This window comes from Silurus meridionalis, chromosome 20, assembly GCF_014805685.1.
Source record: "Silurus meridionalis isolate SWU-2019-XX chromosome 20, ASM1480568v1, whole genome shotgun sequence".
NCBI classification, from domain to species: domain Eukaryota; kingdom Metazoa; phylum Chordata; class Actinopteri; order Siluriformes; family Siluridae; genus Silurus; species Silurus meridionalis.
The window spans coordinates 10,354,046-10,375,019 of record NC_060903.1 but is presented as its reverse complement, the minus strand read 5'-3'; the positions used below and the strand labels follow the sequence as shown (position 1 = coordinate 10,375,019).

Here is a 20,974-nt window from a genome sequence, read left to right as displayed (position 1 = left end):
CATGTAAAAGGAAATTCATAGCTGACAGCCTGCAGCTACAAATGATGTGGATTTTATGTTAAAGCTAATTTTATTGTTATTAAAATGTGGATCAACATGCCTGGGTTATGACTTATCTGCCACAGTTTATTATTTTTTTTATTTTTTTATTTTATTAAGCTCGTCCCAATGTGGTGGAGTCAAACCTCAATGAACCTACATACACAGTGACAAGTGTGCTCACGCTGCGGGTGACCAGAAGTGATAACAATGCCATGATCGGGTGTGCTGTGGACCATCCATCCATCACAAATGGAGAGAAAAGGACAGAACAGCCTTTGAGTGTGCTGTGTAAGACACTTACACACATTATTACAGCACTACTGCATTGCACAATTTAATTCAACACACTGTGCGTAGAAGTAGGAGAGGATGCATTTTCTTAAACTTAGTGTGCATTTTATTTTGGGCAATTAGGAAATTAAGTCAGTGCCTGTAGCATTGCCCACAACACTGACAGACTAAGATAATCTTTATTTAACACATTAATAATAGGTGAGGGTCATGATAGTATAAAATACAAAGAGCTTTTGAATAAGTCATAAATATTATATTGAAATAATAAAAAATATAAAAATAAATACATATAAGCTATGTGATCGCATGTTAAAGGTAAATTTTCACTATAGCATGTTTAATGGTATTTGAATCCTTTATAATCTAAGGAACTAACATCTGGACCTGATAGTGTGTTTATCTGTGTGTGTGTGTGTGTGTGTGTGTGTGTGTGTGTGTGTGTGTGTGTGTGTGTGTGTATATGTCTTTCCCAAGTCTCCCCAAGTGTCATGATTAAGCCTGAAAGCGACCTGCCTCGAGAGGGAGAGAGGTTTTTTCTGCATTGCATGGGGAATGGAAATCCTGAGTAAGAGTGCACACACAATAAGAGCGCACATGCACACACAAACAAAATTTTTAGGTAGAAAAGCTTGATATAATCAGATTATTGATCTTAGTTCTCTCCTTCTCTTTATCGAATCACCTCTTCCATACCATTGTTCTTGCCTTCTCATTGCTCTGTTTCTCACGCTTTCTGCCTCTCTGCACTTGCCCTATTTACCAGCTGAAAATTCTTATGCAGTTTCTGGTCGAACTGGGTTTATTTCTCTAATAAATATAAACATTTATTTTAGAGTTAAGAGATATATAAAATGACTGGCGTGGTGTTTTTACACCCCTGCAACAAGTGGATCTCTAAACATGTTAAGGTGGTTTCTCTTATCATTCTTAAAAAAAAATTAGTGTTATACAATAAAAGGTAAAATTGATGCATTTTACACTTGTTGTGTTTTGTGGTCAAAACAGATCGGGTGGATAAACAACTGTCTATAGTGGTGAATTAACTTAAATGGTTAAAGTGTGTGAATGCATTTGTTTTCATTCTATACAGTAAAATTGTATAAATTTTTTTTTCAAAATTCTGTCTGTAACATAAAAGCTTCCAGACAGTTTTTAATTAGTCAGTGTGCGTCCTGCTTGTATGAATGCCAACTTAATAGGAGCTCAGGGATTTCATGTCCTCAAGGCCTTTGATCATTTTGGCAGACTGTAAAACGCAGAATCAGTTTAAGTTTAAGAATTTGACGAATCACATCATGCCTTTGTGATATCCTTATTGTGTAAGGCTTTTGAATTTAATTGTTTTAACTGTCTGCTAAAATGGTTTTTCAATTTAAAATAATGCAGTACCTAATAATGTAAATAATGCAATATATATTTTTAAACATTTTTTTTTGTTAGAGGTTTTAAAGCCAGGTCAGGTTAGTAGATTTTCAATATTGCACCCTCGAGCCCCAGTATAAACAACTATATTTGGAATTTATGGATTGTATACATGACTGTGTTGCATATGCATAAATATAGCATAACTTTACCATTCTCATTTTTTTGCCAATGTATTCTGCTGCATTCTAAATGCATTCTAGTGCATTTACTTTTCCATTACACTGCACAGTGGTAGGATGGAGAAAAAAACAAAGAGTGAGATCTCACTATTGGAAATTCTAAATGCCAACTAAATGCCAAGGTGAAGAACTGAGATCAGCATTGCACTTTCTTTCTTTTTTTAAATCATATTTTTTAAATTCTTTTTTTACCATCATCTCAATCTTTTGGGAATTATTGAGAGCATATAAAATGATTGACGTTTATAATGTTCAAATTAATGTAGTCTCATGTAATTCCTTTTAGCATCTCCAATTACTTTTTCCAGTTTTAATATATCATGCTGATAGTTGGCTTAATATTTAAGCATATTATGGTACACAAACACAGGTGGTGCAGTAATTTTCAGTTGTGTACTTGAGGTTATTTGTTCAGCTGGTCTGTGCAACACAGGCTAATATGTATATCTATTTTATGTCTTCAGTGGTATTGTCAAACATTTACAGAGATCAGGCAAGTTATTTTGCATGATTGGCAGTGAATGCATCAACAAAACAATATAAAGATACTCAAGAAAACAGAAACTTTTTTGTTGGTTTATTTGTTTATTCATTCATTCTAGTACTTTTGAACTTCTAGCAATTCCTTTGCTATTTTAGGTGTCATTCCACTTCTTTTTTTCTCCGACAATGAAACTTAAATACCAAAGCAAGCAAAATAAGAACAATTTAGAAATGAATACTTAGACTCTGCCGTCTGAACAAAGAAGTTACAAAAGAAGTTCTATTTCTACTTTTTTTCACAAGCATAATCTTCCTAATTGGCAGCAGAAAATTATAGCTCACCAAATTATATGCTTGCATTTCTAGATATTGTCTGATTAACTGACGTCAAATATGCATACCAGGAAGCAAGCTTGGATGTTATTCTCTACTGCTGAGTTTTAAGGCTTCACCTTGTTTCCCAAGCCAGTGACAGAATGTCTGTTTCATCATTCCCTCAGAGTCTGGAGGTCAGAATTGACCACTTTAACAGATGGAGCACAGTGTAGGACCTTTAAGTTGCAGCTGTAGTTGCTCTGTTTCTTTGATCAGTTAGATTTTTTTTAAATAAGCAGAAAACAATTTGCTGACTCATCTTCATGAAATACGTCCGGACAACATTGAAGATGTTGAAGACTGTTTATTGTTTGGGGGAATTCTTGAGATTGCATATAGTATATATTATCTACTTTATCCTTAAAAACACCCTAAAGACCATTTCAAGGATGCAAACAATAACAAATTTCTTTGTTGATACTGCGCATGTCTGGTCCTAAAGTATTTCCGGTGGTGCCATTTTTGAAGCATAGTGATGCCAAAATAAAATTACTAACATACTTTTTAAGTTTAGAAAAAATAGAACAGTTAAGATATTTATAAAAGCTAAAAACCTTTCACTCAGAACATTAAATGTTTACATGAAGTACTGTATCCAGACCTGTATTATGATCTGGTTGAAGCCAAGTGCGTCTACACAAGAGAAGCGGTAAAACTTATCAAGTCTGGATGTCTACAATTCAGGGGCGTAGCCATCATTTCAAAAGTGGGGGGGACGAAATTTGTAGTGTTACCTGTTTTTTTTTCCTCCACTAAAAAAGTGAGGGGGACGAATTAACATTTTAGAAAAAGTGTGGGGGAAAAAAAGTACGCGTCCCCCGCATAATCTACGCCCCTGCTACAATTACTTCCTTAGTAAAAAAAATCTAAATGATTTGGTCATCAATGTGGATGATGTTTGTTGTGTTTGGCGAGGTTGTTCGTTGCTATGGTAACTGAGGAGGTTATTAATGCGCACTTGCATGGCCAGGTATGTCTCTATGTCTAAGCTAATAATAAATCATATTGCTAACTAAATTCTAATAAATTGTTAGTAAAACTTAAGTTTATAAATTATGTACTACAACTTTAAAATAAGATCTGGAGTTAATACTGCAAGAAGAGTGAGAGTGTAGAGAGAGAGAGAGAGAGAGAGAGAGAGAGAGGTGAAATGCACTGTTTAATCCGCTGTGGGTAATGTATGAATTTCACATCTCAATGTTTAATAAACCAAGTGTTGATCTCCCAAGCTCCTTGTCAGTGTCCGAACTGCAGTGGTGATAAACTGATTAGCAGAACAAAGCAGGGAACCTACGTGCGTGTTAGCTAAAAAGAAACGTCTAAGGATCAAATATGTAATTTCCTTACATGAACGAATGGCTATTCACATTGTCTATATCTAACCTATATCTACACAATCTTTAATCACACCATACATGTGTAGATAATGTACTGTATCCAGAGATAAAGCAGATAAAAAAAATGTGTAAGTGTCTAAGTTTGTCTCTAATGAGAAAGCAAATGGCAAATGTCCAAATGGCCAATGGCAAAATAAAACTCCCTGAGGTATCATGAGGAAGAAACCTTGAGAGGAACCAGACTCAAAAGGAACCCATCCTCATCTGGGTGGTACAGAATATAGGCATGACATGGATGGTATTTAAAGTGGGTGTTTATATATAGAGTGTGGCTAATGTGGAGGAAGATGTTACGTAGGACTGGGGTAGGTAAATCTGACTGTGCCCCGAGTAGAATAAAATATATATATCTCCACCTGCTGGTGCACTGTTGCATTACAGGTCATTGCTAAATCTGTAATCATTTTACTTACATTTTCTTAGGACATGTTGGGACTTATGTACATCTGCTAGCTTGAATTTGTTTTAAATGTATGCATATGTCTTCTGTTAAGCAAAAGATTAGTTGGCTGTTTTATCAGCACTGCAGTGTTTACCATCTTTATTGAATACACACACTGATTGTTGCTAATCTAGCATTTGGCATTATTTTGGCATAACATATTATCAGGTTAGTGTAAATTGTGCTACCTCTCTTCTACAGTAATTGTAATATTTTGTACTCATAGACATTACTATTTAGTTTTAGATTAGTGTATGCACGTACATAACTGCAGATAAATATCTGTGTCTTTATTAAATTCTATAATAAATTAATAATTGAATTGAATAGAATTTTTCATAAAAAGGTATTGTGGATTGAACGTACAAAAATTTCAGTTTACTGCATGTCAGTGTTGTGTACCTTTAGTTAGTGGAGTTAATGATTCCTAAAGGAGCACTGTTGTACCATGAAATTGTTTGTGCCTTAGGGAACCAAAATGTTCCTGGAGAGCAATTTTTTTTTGCTGTATGTGTCTGAGCAGATATTATGCCAGTGTTTTACATTTTGAATATTTTTTAAACAGCTGTAATATAATTTACTCTCTCTCTCTCTCTCTCTCTCTCTCTCTCTCTCTCTCTCTCTCTCTCATTTATAATTGCCATTCTGCATCACTTTGCTAGCACAAAAATGTACAATCAAATAAATACTATATTATAATACATGTATAATTCTATGTGTTATAAAATAAATGCTAATAACTAATACATATTAGAATAGTATTACTGATCACTAATTATTATTGTAACATTGCACTTTATGAGGAGGATGTGGTTTAGGTTAGATGGACATAGTGGCTAATAATGCATAAGTTTTTGTCTTACCACTGTTATTTATGCTATTTATTTTACAATTTACTATTTATTACAATAAATACATCTGAATTCTGATTCTGATTTATTTTCTCGCTTTTAGGCCCTTGTCCTTCAGGTGGCACAAAAAAGATGCAGAGTTCCCTCCACATGTAAGGGAAGAGGGTCCATTCCTCCGCTTTGATGCCCTCAATAAATCTGATAATGGAGTTTACTTGTGTCACACAGACAATGGAGTTGGTTGGAATGAGGGATCCTACACCCTGCAGGTACAAGGTAATAAACAAATCGAGGGAAAGGCACAGACAACAGATGATTATTTTCTTTCTGTATTAATCTTTTACTTTTATCCTTTATCTGAATTTATGTTCCTCATTCTTTCCTTTTTTTCTCTTTTTGCATGGCCCCCAAATTTTATTATTATTTTTATTATTTTTAATTTTTATTATTTTAATATCACTTAACCTATCAACCCATCCTCTACTCCACACCTCCTAATTTATTTACTGTGCATCTCCTAAGACCTGAGGGATTCAGACCGTTCGTTCTCCACGTTCTCTACCCCTACTTCAGCCATTTATTCTCTTTTTTCATCTCCCCTTCACACTATTTTTCCTCCTCAGTCCACTATCCAGCCAACTGATGAGTCTTTCACTCTTCTTTCTCCCTTGTTTCGACCTGCATCCTCACTCCCTTCTTCCACTATTTCTTCTTTTTCCCCTACACTATCTACCTCTTCCTTTTCTCCACTTCCTCCTTTTCCTTATCTTCTCTGATTTCTTCTTTCTCTTCCTCTCTCTTTTTCTACCTCCCCTACTTTTTCTCCCTCTTCTTCTACCTCTCACTCATCTCTTGTTCACACCACCACTATTTCTAACTCCTCTTTCCTGACCTTTTTCCTGACCTCTCCACCACACATACCCCTCCAACCTCACCTTCTCTTCCTCCCCCATTTATCACTCCATCCACGGTTTCCTGGCTGAATGGCGTATATATTACAGGTAATTCATTGCTGAGACAAACACACACACACACACACACACACACACACACACACACACACACACACACACACACACACACACACACACACACACTTGTGAATAGGCTTACATTAAAACGAGAGTTAAAAACTTAACTTCTTGTAACTCAGTAGCACTATTGTCCTTGTGTGTAAGTATATGTTTGTGTGTTTTTGTGGGTGTAGTGATTTTCTTTTTAGGTCCAGGTTAAAGAATTAACACTATATACAGGATAAAACACAGCATCATTGTCTACAAAGCCAAAATTATCCAGTACACTATATTATACAATAATCTAACATCTACTTCATGGTTTAACAAAGCTTTGCTTCTAACAGAGCAACATTTCTTCTGTATATTCCTTTATTTAGGTGCATATCTCTCTTTGGAATTCTTTCAGTTTGTAATGTAAGGTTGCTTGTTTTTACTATGCTATTTTTCAGATGAAATTATATAAAATTGGCAAATAAACCTAAACATTCGTTAAAAGGCAACACACAAAGTACATTTATTCCCAATAAGCGTATGCTTCAGAAATGACACAAGCAATAAAAGAACAACATATTGAAAGGCAGTTAATTGCATTAGAATATTTAACTATTAACAATTATTTGCAAGTTTTGCAAATGACTTCTAATTTTCTAAATGCAATTGCAACAATTATTAAATTATAAAGGTGTGCTTTTGTGCTGCACCTGCCACCTATCTGTTATCATTGAGCAAGTGGTGTGTTTAGGTTTACGGCTGCTGTAGCTAATCCTTTTTTCTGTTTAAAATGCAGCACAGTTTGCTAGGGATGTATACATTTTTCATGTACAAATAGTTTTTATGTAGATCTTTTGGATCAGTAAAAAAAAAAGATGAATTTAATTAAATAAAATTTTTCCTGGACCTTCTTTTAAATTTCACTAAATATGTAAGTATGTTTTATGATTTAAACAATACAGCAACCTTTAATTACTTGGTTACGTGAAGAAAAACAGATTATAAGAAATGGATCCTGACTTCAAAAACTATTTTTCTTCTAGTTTTGCCTTTGTCCTTGAGTCTTAATAGGTACTGGAAAATACTAATCATATGGCAGATTTTGAAAGTCATATGCTTTACTGTGCTGTTTCACCCACGCCAAAACAAGAGCCTTTGTTTCTAACCATAAAAATATGCCACTGAGTCACACTTACACCTGAAAGAATACAGAGATCACATAGATGCACACACACACACACACACACACACACACACACACACACACACGCACGCACATACACACTCGCACAATCACATTCAGCTCATTAACAGCCATCTTTTTCATAATCTCTCTTTGCTTTTTCTCTTTTCACTTTTTTTCTGGTTCCTCACTGATGTGGCAATGATCTATTAATCCATCCATTCATCTAATTAAGAAGATGCTGAAGGTATTGTCTTCAGTCATTTGTCTGTTTATGTGTTTATTCCTCTGATTATTTTTTATTTCATCCTGTCCTTCTTTCTGTCCCCTCATTGTATGTTTTCTTTTTTTTCTTTTTCTTCGGTTCTCTGACTTTCAGACTTACTAGTGTTAAAACAAAAAATAGGTTGCAAAATTGTTAATTGTGATGTTTACTAGTCAAGTCAAGAAGCTTTTATTGTCATTTCTATCCAGGATGTATCTGTATAATCTGAATGTGAAATTTAAGAGGAGATAGATTAATTAATAATTTATGGTTGATTTGAAGAATAACGTGTTTAAAAGGTTTGAGAAGCCATTTTTAGCTCCCAAAGTTCTCTACAGCAGCAGTCCCCAAACCTTTTTGCGCCACGGACCGGTGTAATGTCAGACAATATTTTCACGGCCTTTAAGGTGTATCGGAAAAATACAACAAAATAAAATAATATGATCAGCATAAAAACTGGTATTTTCTAAATATAATAATAAACGTGAATCCACTGTGTTGTTTTTTGTTTATTTTGCTAGCTTGGGGGTTTTGATTTAGCAGTAATGTATTATGTGTTAGCGGCTGGAGCAGCACCTTTGAGAAGGTAGTGGATGGAGGTAAGACATGTGACCGAGGCATCATGACATGCATCAAGAGTGAGTCATAGACAGATGTAGCGAAGAGAATCCGGTAATTTTCCAAAATAAAACATCGTTTTGAATCAGATAATCAATAAAACGGAAATAATGTAAGTAATGTATTATTTCGGTGTGGCCCGGTACCAATTGACCCACTGTCCGCGGCTTGGGGGCTGGGGACCACTGCTCTACAGGACTGAGAGTTGAAGGTAAATGTTTCAGGACAGAACAGTTAAACACAGTGGCTCCTGAGTTTAGCTGCCTTTTTCAAATGTTACACCCCACATTTAGGCAAATAATTACCCAGGACGGTTGAAAGCTCTATAAAACTCCATAGGTAGTTTGAAAATCTTTTTTTTTGGGTAATTCAGGAAACACCATTGTCCATGGTCAGTAAGATTACGCATACATGATCATCAAATCCATAACAGTAAGTCAAGTACAGTAGACATCAAAAGCATAAATAAGCATAAAATCTACACAGTTAAAAAATGTCAAAACAGCCACAAAACAAAAATAGATGCAGATGTTTTAAATTGTAGCTTCCCACTTTCTAATACAGTAAAGGTTATACACAATTATTTGGCCAGGGACTAGGATTAATGGGTACTGGCATTTCTTTTACTAGTGGAGTAATTCTAAAAGCTATGATTTTTGTGATTATGGTCCTTAATTGTGTGAATTTCTGGAATGTTATGTTATAGTTAGGAGACAAGATAATGAGCAAGGACAGGAACAATTTTTCAATTTCACAGTGTTTATTAAGGGAATGATAAAATTAGTTGTAATTACTTTTTCCTTGTGTTTGTCATCCAGGTATTGTACATGCATTAATTCTCGACTCACAGTCTATAGTTGTCAGTCAGTGCTGAAATAGTATATGCAGTATCTGAATTATGCATCAGTACTGTAATAAATAATAGTTTGATGGAGATCAGTTTTTGCACACTAGTACTCACACAAATATTCATTCAGGACTCTGTATTCACACAGGACCTGGTATTTACACTTTTTTTCCCGGCATGGCTTTATAGGTTGAACTTTTCTCCTGGTGGTTAGAATTTAAGAGAGAGCAAGTTTTATGATGATTAGAAACATGATGAAAAAGCAACACCAAACAGTCATAATACAGTACAGCCATTGTTTTATTAATTTAAAGGGCTGTAGCCGAATCTAAACCAATGTCTGCGAGTAATAAAATCAACTGGGCTATCATGGCATTATCACACATTATGTCTTTCAAAAAGAAATAAAGCAAACATCACAAAAGAAAGCTGACCTTTTGAAGGATCAGCATGAGCGGGCTGTTGAGGATGGCACTAGCTGCTTGAGCCAACTAGACAATTAGCCCAATGTGGTGTGGATATCAGAAAGCTATTTTCGCTCACCAACATTCCGTCCTTCAGCAGCAATAGCATGTTTCTCCTCATTATAGCCTTCTGCATTGATGTCATTGACAATGTTTTCTACACTAAATTCACAGACACAATGTGTACAATTCAGAACTAATGAGCAAGTGAGATATCAACCATCAGAACACAGGCAATGGGTTGGGCAATAAGCGGACAGACTAAATGCAGACAAATGCAAAGAGCAAAGTATTAAACCAGAAACATAGTTAACTTCCTATTATTTTCTCAGTTGCCTTGACAAAGCTGTGACACATGAAATACTGTACTTACAAACAGTGCAGGTAGTCCAAATGGCAAAATTGAGCTAAATAAAATAAAATCATCTGGCTCTTAACAAATATTAAAATGTTTAGTTATAATTGTTTGTATGATCAGCCAAAACAAATTTACTGTAAAGACATGCCATCATAGAAATAATAATTGCACTTTATTGGAGCTTTTTGTGACATCATTAAAGCATTATTATGATGTATTTCCATAGTTCACAATGTTTCATTAAGCTTCTTAATCATATGTTAAGAGAGATATAAATGCGTCCGTTTTAATTACACAAAAAACATGGAAATGCTATTTTTTCTTCATCAAGAGCATGAATCAGAATATTTACTCTCAGATGAATTATATTTTCTCCACTTATTTGTTTTCTATTAGACCCCACAGCAATGTCCAGTTCATCAGGTGTTGATCATGCTGTGATTGGTGGAGTGGTGGCTGTCATTGTATTCATCATGCTCTGCCTCCTCATTGTACTTGGCAGATACCTCATCAGACACAAAGGTAAGAAAACAAAGGTATTAGACACTAAACCATACTTACTTATCTTTAAAAGATTAATATGCCCCTTTTCTCACCTCACCAAGTAGAAATATTTGTAGGCATTAGTTTAGAATATCTAGCAGTTCTGGTTAGATCTGACAAAACAGAACATTTACAAGGCTAATAACCACCCTACATACATCAGTGTGAAACACTTTATATAGTGTTTATTACACTGTACAAGCTGTTTATATAGTGTATACAAAAAGTTAGCACACCCCTGTGCAGTGATTTTGCAGGGTTTTTTTTTGTTTTTTGCTACACCACGCTGTGATATAGTTGGTCAGGGTGCTCTCAATGGTGCGAATATAGAAATCTGGGGAGAGAGAAACTTCTCAGGAAGTAAAGATGCCATTCTAATCAGAATTTTAACTTTATTGTGCTGGGACAGAGTCATTCTACTGGAATTTAAAAAAGAACAATAGTGTTTTGGTGATTAAATGTGATCTTAGTCACTATTCTGGCATGGTGCATTACACACAATGGTGAGGAAAAACAAAGAACACCCAGTGAGAAGCAGTTCTGCAAGTGGAGTTGCCTTGACTGGTCTCAGCTGCCAGAAACACTACAGTAGCATATGGTACAAAATCAGGGTGTATATTCCAGGTGAACAAGGCATAGTGTAGTGTGCAAAGGATATGGCATCCACAGGGACCTTTTGAGGCATGCTGTAGATTTCCTAGAATGTTAAGAATATTGCAGTGTTCCAGTAACAGTTTTTAGACAAAAAAATTATCTTTAAGGGATTTTGATTTAAAATTGTTGAGGTATGGTTGCTTGTCCCATTGATTTGCAGCAGTACCTTTCACTGCTGAAAAAAGGGTCATTTTGATGACTGTTATATCATTTCAGTCTGTTTTTATTTGCATTTTACCCAGCATCGCAAATCTTTTCAAATTTGGGTTGTACAACACCCACTTTAATTATTGTGCAAAGATCTCCAAATTTGAAGTAAAGTATATACTTTTTTTTTTTAATTAAGTGTTCAAGAAATCAAGAAATGGACAATCTTGCAGTCAGATGTTTAAAGTATATAAAAAACTACCGGTGACAGTTTGTTATGGGCACTCTGTACTCTGTAGGGCTCTGTAGGGCTATATTGCCATGTCAGCACAAACTGCTGGTTGCTTGTTGCTAGTCTAGCTATGCAGACACCAGGTTTTTTTTTTTTTTTTTGTAACTGTTTGCATTGATATTTTTGTTGTTAGAAATGAATGCACCAGAGGTTTGAGCTGAACAAAAATGAGTGTGACAGTGAAAGCCCACCTGCAGAATGCAGTTCCTGCTTCTTTTATTACAGAAGCATCGACAAATCTTATTTTTTCTTTACTTCACACCTAGTCTTAAAAATCCTTTCATAAATTAATTTGACTTTAATTTGATTTTAAATTAGTTTTTTTTCTTTCAACATTTTTCCCTACTACATGCATAAGTAAAGTGGGCAAAACACTTCCAACCAAACTAATTAAAATTGTTAGGATACTAATAGTTAATTTGACTCTCTGCCTCTCCCTAATTATCCTGCATTTTTTCTTTTGTATGATATTCCTTTGATGCTTTATACAACCCCAAATCCAACAAAGTTGGGACATTGTGTAAAATTTGAATTAAAAACAGAATGTGTTTAATTGAATATTTCACAACAGAACAGAGAAGACGTAGGAGATTTTAAAGACATAATTATGGAATTTTCAATTTGATGTCTGTAACACATCTAAAAAAAAATGGGACAGGGCAGTAAACCACTGTGTAGCATTCCCTCTTCATTTAACAACAGTTTATTTACATCTGAGATCTGAGGAGACCAGTGGCTGTAGATTTTTGGGAGGGGGATTTTGTTACATTTACAACAATCCTGGGACTTCTGTGTAGAATTTTCATTTGGTTAAAGGTTTAGCACCTACAATTTTTTTACTACTAAGCCATGCTGTTGTAATAGATGCAGTATGATGGAGCCTTTTGTGAAATTGTGAAAGCAGCGCTTGCCATAGGCATAACTCTCCTAGTTGGTCTGGAAAAAAGAGTTAAAAATGTTGATTCGTCTGAACAATTTTCCATTTTGCTTTAGTACATTTCAAATGAGCTTTGGCCAAGGGTAGATAGCAGCTTTTTTTGGACAATGTTCACACTGTAAGAGAGCCACCAGTCACGATTCACTTCAATGCTCAACACTCTCACTAAGTCTCTCCCTCCTACTAATCACCTACACCTGTTTACCCGTCCTCTTTAAAAGGTCCCTCTTCCCCTCCGCTAGCTGTCCGATCTACCGTTAACTTTCCATAGATCATCCGGACTACCTACCGTTACTACGACCTCCAGAGTTGCCTATGGTCCTCGCTACGCTTCTTGTGAAGCACGCCTCAGTTTAAGTTAATTGTTTCCTGCACTCCCGTTTCTTACTCTCTTGTGTTTTGCCTATCTTAGATCAATAAATGACACCTTGTTTTACTCCTGGTATTACGACACCCGGATCCCCAATTCCCATTCACAGTGAAAGTGGACGCCTCCTAGCTAGGCATAGGGGCCGTCCTATCCCAACATACGGGTAACCCTCCCCGCATGCAACCCTGCGCCTTCTTCTTGGAGAAACTCTCTCCTGCAGAATAGAACTATGACATCGATAATCGAGAACTTCTGGCTATTAAACTGGCTCTAGAAGAGTGGCGGCACTGGTTGTAGGGGCGACGCATCCGTTTATGGTGACCACCGATCAGAAGAACCTCCAATACCTTTGGGAAGCTTCTTCTTCTTCTTTCAGCTTTTCCCTTAGGGGTCGCCACAGCGGATCATCCATCTTCCGTGGCTTCATTCTTAGCATTCTCTTACCGTTATAACCCATGTCCCTCCTCTGAACATGTCCAAACCATCTCAATCTCGCCTCCCTCACCTTGTCTCCAAAACGTCCTACATGCGCTGTCCCGCTAATAAACTAATTTCTAATCCTGTCCATCCTCGTCACTCCCAACGAAAACCTTAACATCTTCAGCTCTGCTACTTCCAGCTCCGCCTCCTATCATTTAGTCAATGCCACTGTCTCTAAACCATACAACATCGCAGGTCTCACCACAGTCCTATAAACTTTCCCTTTCACTCTTGCAGATACCCTTTTATCACAAATCATTCCTGTCACTCTTATTCACCCACTCCACCCTGCCTGCACTCTTTTCTTCACTTCTCTAACACACTCTCCATTACTTTGCACTGTTGACCCCAGGTACCTAAAATCCTCCACCTTCACCGCCTCTTCTCCCTGCATCTGCACCACTCCAGACGATGAGATATTGTAGCATAGGGCCCTGGCATCGAGAGTCCAGAATCCCATGAACGGTGTAAACAGAGGGTTGATCCAGCACCTCAGGGGGGAGGCGGATCGTTGGTAGCTCCAGGGTTTCTCTGTGGCAGGGGGAGAGAAGGGTTTTAGGAGTGACACATGGAAAGTAGGGTGGATGCTGTACCTGGGAGGAAGGTCGAGCCGAAAGGACACATCGTTGATCCGCCGCTGAATCTTGAATGGCCCGATGTAACGTGGGCTGAGCTTCCTGCAGGGCAGTCAGAAGCACAGATCTCGGGGCCTAAGGGTTTTTTTGGAGCTGGGTGTGTGCCGACTCTAAACTCTCTCGCTTTCTCAGAACCAGTGGTTCTGTGACACACATATAGCCTCTTAAATGCATGATAGAGTTTTAACTTGCATTTGTGGATTGCAAAACAAACTGGGTTTTTTTTTTTGTGAAAAAGTATTTTTGAAGGTGTTTCTGAGCCCATTCAGTGATTTCCATTACAAAATCATACATGTTTTCAATGCAGTGATGCAGATCAAGTCGTCCCTTATTTTTTATTTAAAACATTTGCAAAGATTTCAAACACTAATGACTAATAATGAATTTAATCCATTTTGGAATAAGGCTGTAACATAAAAATATGAAATAAAAATGTGAATACTTTCCGGGATGCACTGTACAGTATACTGTGCTGGCGACAGACAGCATAAGGTAGATTACTGCAGAGCAGTCCATTCCACTTGAACCAGACTAAGCTTTTTAGGTAGGATTGTTACTTTAGATAAGTTACAAGTTCATTTTGTTAGACATGTTCTAAAGCAAAGATGAGTACATCTGACCACTCTTCCTCTATCCGGTATCTTAAAAAAATACCTTTTTTTAAATGTAAATGCATGTTTCTATTGTATGCCCTCAGTTGTGAATTCTGGCCTTTAATAAGTTTATTTATGTTACACACGTCTTGTAACACACATCACATTTCTTTTTATTAGGTACGTATCTGACCCATGAAGCAAAGGGCTCAGATGATGCCCAGGATGCCGACACTGCCATCATCAACGCAGAAGGTGGCCACTCTGGTATTGAGGACAAGAAAGAATACTTCATCTAAATGTCCCTCCATCACACCATATTTACTTTCTTCCCTTGCTTCAGTTCCTTTCAGTCGGAGGAAATTTAAAAAGGATGAGCAAAAGCGTGAACATAAATGTGAAAGAAGAAAGCAGGCAAAGATCAGTTTCAGGCTGTGTTGAAACCAGGGAGTTTTGCACTGACATCAGTATTCAACTGCGTGCACACACACACACAGACACACACACACACACACACACACGCATAAACATACATGCATACACACAAATAGATGGCATGCCTGTCCTCAGTAACTTCATATGCCTCAATATTTATATTTAACAAGGGCAATATGATGGCAGAAACATGTAACTCATTTGAAGACACATATACAATTTAATTAACACACATTTTTAGCAGTCTTTACTTTTTGTTACATTTCCCACACGTTCGACATTTGTGCACACATGCACACATACACACATACACACACACACACACACACACACACACACAATCAGCAATTACAGGAAATGATACAACCATTCGTTATCCTTACCTAATACAGCAGACAAAAGGGATATCTGAAAACTGGCAATACACACAAAACACAGACAGGCAGGCAGATGAGCACCCACACACACACACACACACACACACACACACACACACACACACACACACACACACATGTGAACACACAAACACACTCAATGCAATCATGCAAAACAGCTTCTGTGCTGTCACTGTATGGAACCCCAGAATAAATGTATAGATATATATATAGATGATTATATAGCATTGTTTTTACTTGGGAAAACTGGTCCAGTGTGGTGTAAATATACTCTTTGTCATGCTGTCTCTCTCTCTCTCTCTCTCTCTCTCTCTCTCTCTCTCTCTCTTTCCTCCTTCTTTTTGTTACCTCTTTTCACTTTCTCTCATCTCTTTTCCTAACCTATATATGTTTCTCTTATTCTCTGTCTGCATTTCATTGTCTCTTATTACAGTATATACTCTAAAAGTCTGCCTGGTTTTCTTACATGCGTGAAAATGCATTGAGTAAAAAAAATATAAGAGGTATGAAAAAAATATTACCACAAAAATGTCAGTACTGCAAATATTGGTATGAGTTTTTGTTTTCCTCCAATTGAGTTTCTGGTGTAACTGTTGGTGGCGCAATATTCAGTGTCAGCTCTCATCCCAGGACTTGTTAGTATCTTCACAATCATTATTATTATTATTATTATTATTATTATTATTATTATTATTATTATTATTATTATAAATACATGATGAAATAAATGCCATTTTCCTTTTTATCCCAGTAATTGCATCCCATACCTATTTTTGACCACTTCCTGTCCCTTGATGACAGGTAAATGAGCTAAAGCAGGGTACTGCATGTTCGATCGAGCAAACAAAAACAAGAAGAAGCTAGACTCTTCCGTCTATTGTACTTTCTGTCTTTGTTTCTGACTATTTTTTCTGTCTTTCTTTGTTTCACTATACAGTGTTCTAACCTGGTTTCCTGGCTGTGTCTGTGAAGGTCTATTCTGGTTCTCCTAAATAACTATCCATAGTCTGTCTCAATGTAGATAAACTAGATTTGATCACTCCGGGATTACTTTGCAGCTAGCTTCATTAAGGCTAGAAATGTTGTAGTTTATTGTATGAAAATAGCAAGCTAAGATATCAACTAAATTGATAACTTCTGCTGTGCATCTCGTGCATGATTATTGTACATGGTGTGAGAAGAATGGACTAAGAATGTCTCATTTGAAATGGATCTGAAACCCAGTGTGTTCTTCAGGTGAGGTTTAAATTTAGTTGTGAAGTGGATGACTTAGAATGTAAGTTGCATGATGGACAGAACCGATCTTTTCCAGCTTCCTCTGAAAAGAGCTCATTCTCTAAAGAGCTGATCCATTACAAAATAAAAAAAAGATTTGCCTAAAGTTTCTATAGGCTTCACAGACCAGTGTTGTCAGAGATCAGTTTTTAAGGGCAGTAACTCTTTGGAGATTTGTGTGTAATACACTTTTAACACATCACATGCAACTCTGATGGCCTTATAATTAGCTGATGAGTTTAATAAAGTGTGTTAAAATTGTTAGAATTTCTCCAGGACTTTAGACTGACAACATGATGCTATACACCCAACGTTTCCCAAACTGGTGCTCAGGGACTTAAAGTATTCAGTATTCTGTATGGGTTGGCTCAAGTATGTTAGGAGCTGGAAGAAAGCAAATAATATGTAACTGTGTTTGGACCTGGGGTTTGGGAAACATTGCTCTAGATTATAGCCCTTATCCTAGACCTCATGTTTGCAATCTTTCACCACTAGATGGTGCATTATGTAAGACATCCACCTAGTCATCTTTCCCCTTTCTCTCTCTGGTACAGGTAGCAGAATATGTGATGCACCTTATGTTAATGGTGGATCAGTGCAACGGTTTATTTCTAAATTATGTTTATCCCTTTTATTTTTTGTAGCTCTGTATACTATTAAGTGTAGAATGTTATGTTTTACTTTTTTATTGTATGACTAGATGTTATAGATGTTATAGGCATCTATATTAAGGTGTAGAAGAGTATAGTTTCTGTGACTATTGTTTTCAAAATCAGCCATTTTGTATAATTTCATGTAAATAGTGTTGCCTTGAACAGTCTTCTCCTTACTACAGTTGTTGAGTGCACGCTCATGCACAATGACCCACATAAAGGGTTAAAGAAGTGTGTGTCTGCACTTTCCTATGTAAGATGTTCACAACAGTGTCATCTCCAACAGGCAAAGAAAACAAAATGTGTTGTTTTCCACAAAGCATTGTTAATTTGATTGTCTATGTTAGCGCTGTTTTGGAATGAGAAGTCTTCCTTTTCAATAAATATTCATATGTCATGAAGATTTCCCCATTGTTTATGCTGAGTGGTTGCATACAACAAAGATGTTTGGTTGTTAGAGTGCCTCTAAACATGTGGCAAAACCATAAAACCAATAAAAGCATAATTAATAATGAGGAATGAAACTACTTACATGGCCTCTCCAAATTATATTTTTATATGTATAGACTCTAAAGTTATGGGATAAAGAAAGTACACTCTACTTCAGTTAGGACCTAATTAACAATTGTGTGGTCCTCACTAATGTCTAAAACAAAAAATAAGCCTTATATTTTCCTAAAAAAATAAACATTCAAAATAATATATCCAACGTTTCCAATCATTAGAGAAGTCATTTTCAGGTAGGTGTTACTAATGTAATGCACCATATTAATAAATGTAGGTACGTTTAATAAAACCAGGCAATCTAGAAAAACAGTTTGGTGATTTGGAGAACTCAGGTGTGTCTACATCATGACATGGAACTGAAAACAACCATGATCTCCGAGAAGCAATTGCTATTTAAGCTATGATAAATTAAAACATCAGAATTAAAAGAAAAGTGTAGTTTTTTTTCATGGTTGTATTCATATATTATAGAAAAAGTGTCTATCACCAAAATCTCTATCAGTACATACATTCTAATGCAGATCTTTTTGGACACAGACTAATAATAACATTAATGTAAAACTCTAATGGAAGAGAATAGTTAGAAAAAGAGGTTTTAAAGGAGAAGTGCTAATTATATTAACTTTTAAAAGAGGTAGGTCTTTAGAAATTGTCTAAAGACTGAAAGTGACTAAGCTGTCTGGACATCAAGTGGAAGTGTGTTTCCCCACCTTGGTACCAGAACAAAAAAAAGTCTTGAAGCTTGTCTTCCTTTTACTCTGAGAAATGGTAGCACCAGCCTCGCAGTGGTTATTGGATTGGAAGGAGCACAGTGCAGTGCTGGGTAAGGTAAGTGCTTAGAGGTAGAGGGGTGCTGACCTAGTTTTGACTTTGTAGGAAAGCGTCAATGTTATTAATCGCAGGCAGCAACAGGAAGACAATGGAGGGAGTATAACAGTGGAGTGGTGTGGCAGAACTTCTAAACAATTCCTGCAGCTGCATTCAGGATCAATACCAGAAGTCAAATTTCTTTTAGAGTCTTAAAATGACTAGGGGCATGTGTGGATCAGATGCACTTGGAAAATCTAGCATATTGACTAAAGATTTCCTGCAGTGTGTGCAAACCTGGTGAAAAACTACAGGAAACATTTGACCTCTGTAATTGCAAACAAAGGCTACTGTACCAAATATTAACATTGACTTTCTCAGGTGTTCAAATACTTATTTGCAGCTGTATCATACAAATAAATAGTTTAAAAATCATATATTGTGATTTCTGGTTTTCCTTTTTTTTTAGATTATGTCTCTCACAGTGGACATGCACCTACGATGACAATTTCAGACCCCTCCATGATTTCTAAGTGGGAGAACTTGCAAAATAGCAGGGTGTTCAAATACTTATTTTCCTCACTATATATATATATATATATATATACAGTGGTGTGGAAAAGTGTTTTATTATTTATTATTTTTTTCATGTTTTTCACACTTTAAGGTTTCAGATCATCAAACTAATTTTAATATTAGTAAAAAAATAACACAAGTGAACACAACATGCAGTTTTTAAATGAAGGTTTTTATTATATTGAGGAAAGAAAAAAATCCAAAACTACATGGCCGTTTGTGAAAAAGTGTTTGCCCTCCTGTTAAAACTGTGGTTTATCACACCTGAGTTTAATTTCTCTTGCCACACCCAGGCCTGATTACTGCCACACCTGTTCGCAATCAAGAAATCTCTTAAATAGGACTTGCCTGACAAAGTGAAGTAGACCAAAAGATCCTCAAAAGCTAAACATCAAGCCGAGATCCAAAGAAATTCAGAAACAAATGAGAAAGAAAGTAATATATCAGTCTGGAAAAGGTTCTAAAGCAATTTTTTTTATTTTTGGGACTATAGCGAACCACAGTGAGAGCCATTATTCACAAATGGCAAAAACATGGAACGGGGAGAACCTTCCCAGGAGTGGCCGGCCGACCAAAATTACCCCAAGAGCACAGTGACGACTCATCCAAAAGGTCACAAAAGACCCCACAACAACATCCAAAGAACTGCAGGCCTCACTTGCCTCAGTAAGGTCAGTGTTCATGACTTCACCATAAGAAAAAGACTGGGCAAAAATGGTCTGCATGGCAGATTTCCAACTCAAAAACCGCTGCTGAGCAAAAAGAACATAAAGGCTCGTCTCAGTTTTGCCAGAAAACATCTTGATGATCTTGATGAAGACTTTTGGGGAGAAGTACTCTGTGGACTGAAGAGACAAAGTTGAACTTTTTGGAAGGTGTGTGTCCCATTACGTCTGGCGTAAAAGTAACACCGCATTTCAGAAAAAGAACTTTATACCAACAGTAAAATATCGTGGTGGTAGTGTGATGGTCTGGGGCTGTTTTGCTGCTACAGGACCTGGAAGACTTGCTGTGATAAATGGAACCATGAATTCTGCTGTTTACCAAAAAATCCTGAAGGAGAATGTCTGGCCTGGCATCTGTTTGTGACCTCAAGCTGAAGCGAAATTGGGTTCTGCAGCAGGACAATAAACCAAAACACACCAGCAAGTCCACCTCTGAATGGCTGAAGAAAAACAAAATGAAGAATTTGGAGTGGCCTAGTCAAAGTCCTGAACTGAATCCTATTTAGATGCTGTGGCATGACCTTAAAAAGGTGGTTCATGCTCGAAAACCCTCCAATGTTGCTGAATTACAAAAATTCTGCATAGATGAGTGGACGAGAATTGCTCCACAGTGCTGTAACAGACTCATTGCAAGTTATCGCAAACGCTTGATTGCAGTTGTTGCTGCTAAGAGCGGCCCAACCAGTTATTTGGTTTAGGAGGCAAACACTTTTACAC

At 36.6% G+C, this 20,974-nt stretch overlaps 1 protein-coding gene across 9 annotated transcripts in view; it reads left to right on the top strand.

Annotated features, from left to right (window-relative positions):
- Positions 1 to 18,050, top strand: part of cadm3 (cell adhesion molecule 3) — an 87,129-nt gene extending 69,079 nt beyond the window's left edge. For 6 of the 9 annotated variants that reach the window (XM_046876064.1, XM_046876063.1, XM_046876066.1 and 3 more), the window contains exons 6-11: positions 160 to 330; positions 811 to 901; positions 5,592 to 5,764; positions 7,914 to 7,925; positions 10,627 to 10,752; positions 15,062 to 18,050. In XM_046876064.1, the coding sequence (XP_046732020.1) occupies positions 160 to 330; positions 811 to 901; positions 5,592 to 5,764; positions 7,914 to 7,925; positions 10,627 to 10,752; positions 15,062 to 15,180 (692 nt within the window). In that variant the 3' untranslated portion in view covers positions 15,181 to 18,050. Of the gene's footprint in view, positions 1 to 159; positions 331 to 810; positions 902 to 5,591; positions 5,765 to 6,010; positions 6,490 to 7,913; positions 7,926 to 10,626; positions 10,756 to 15,061 lie in introns of those variants that run through there. The other 3 variants (XR_006928794.1, XR_006928795.1, XM_046876070.1) reach the window with 3 other exon arrangements.
- The last annotated feature ends 2,924 nt before the right edge of the window (positions 18,051 to 20,974 follow it).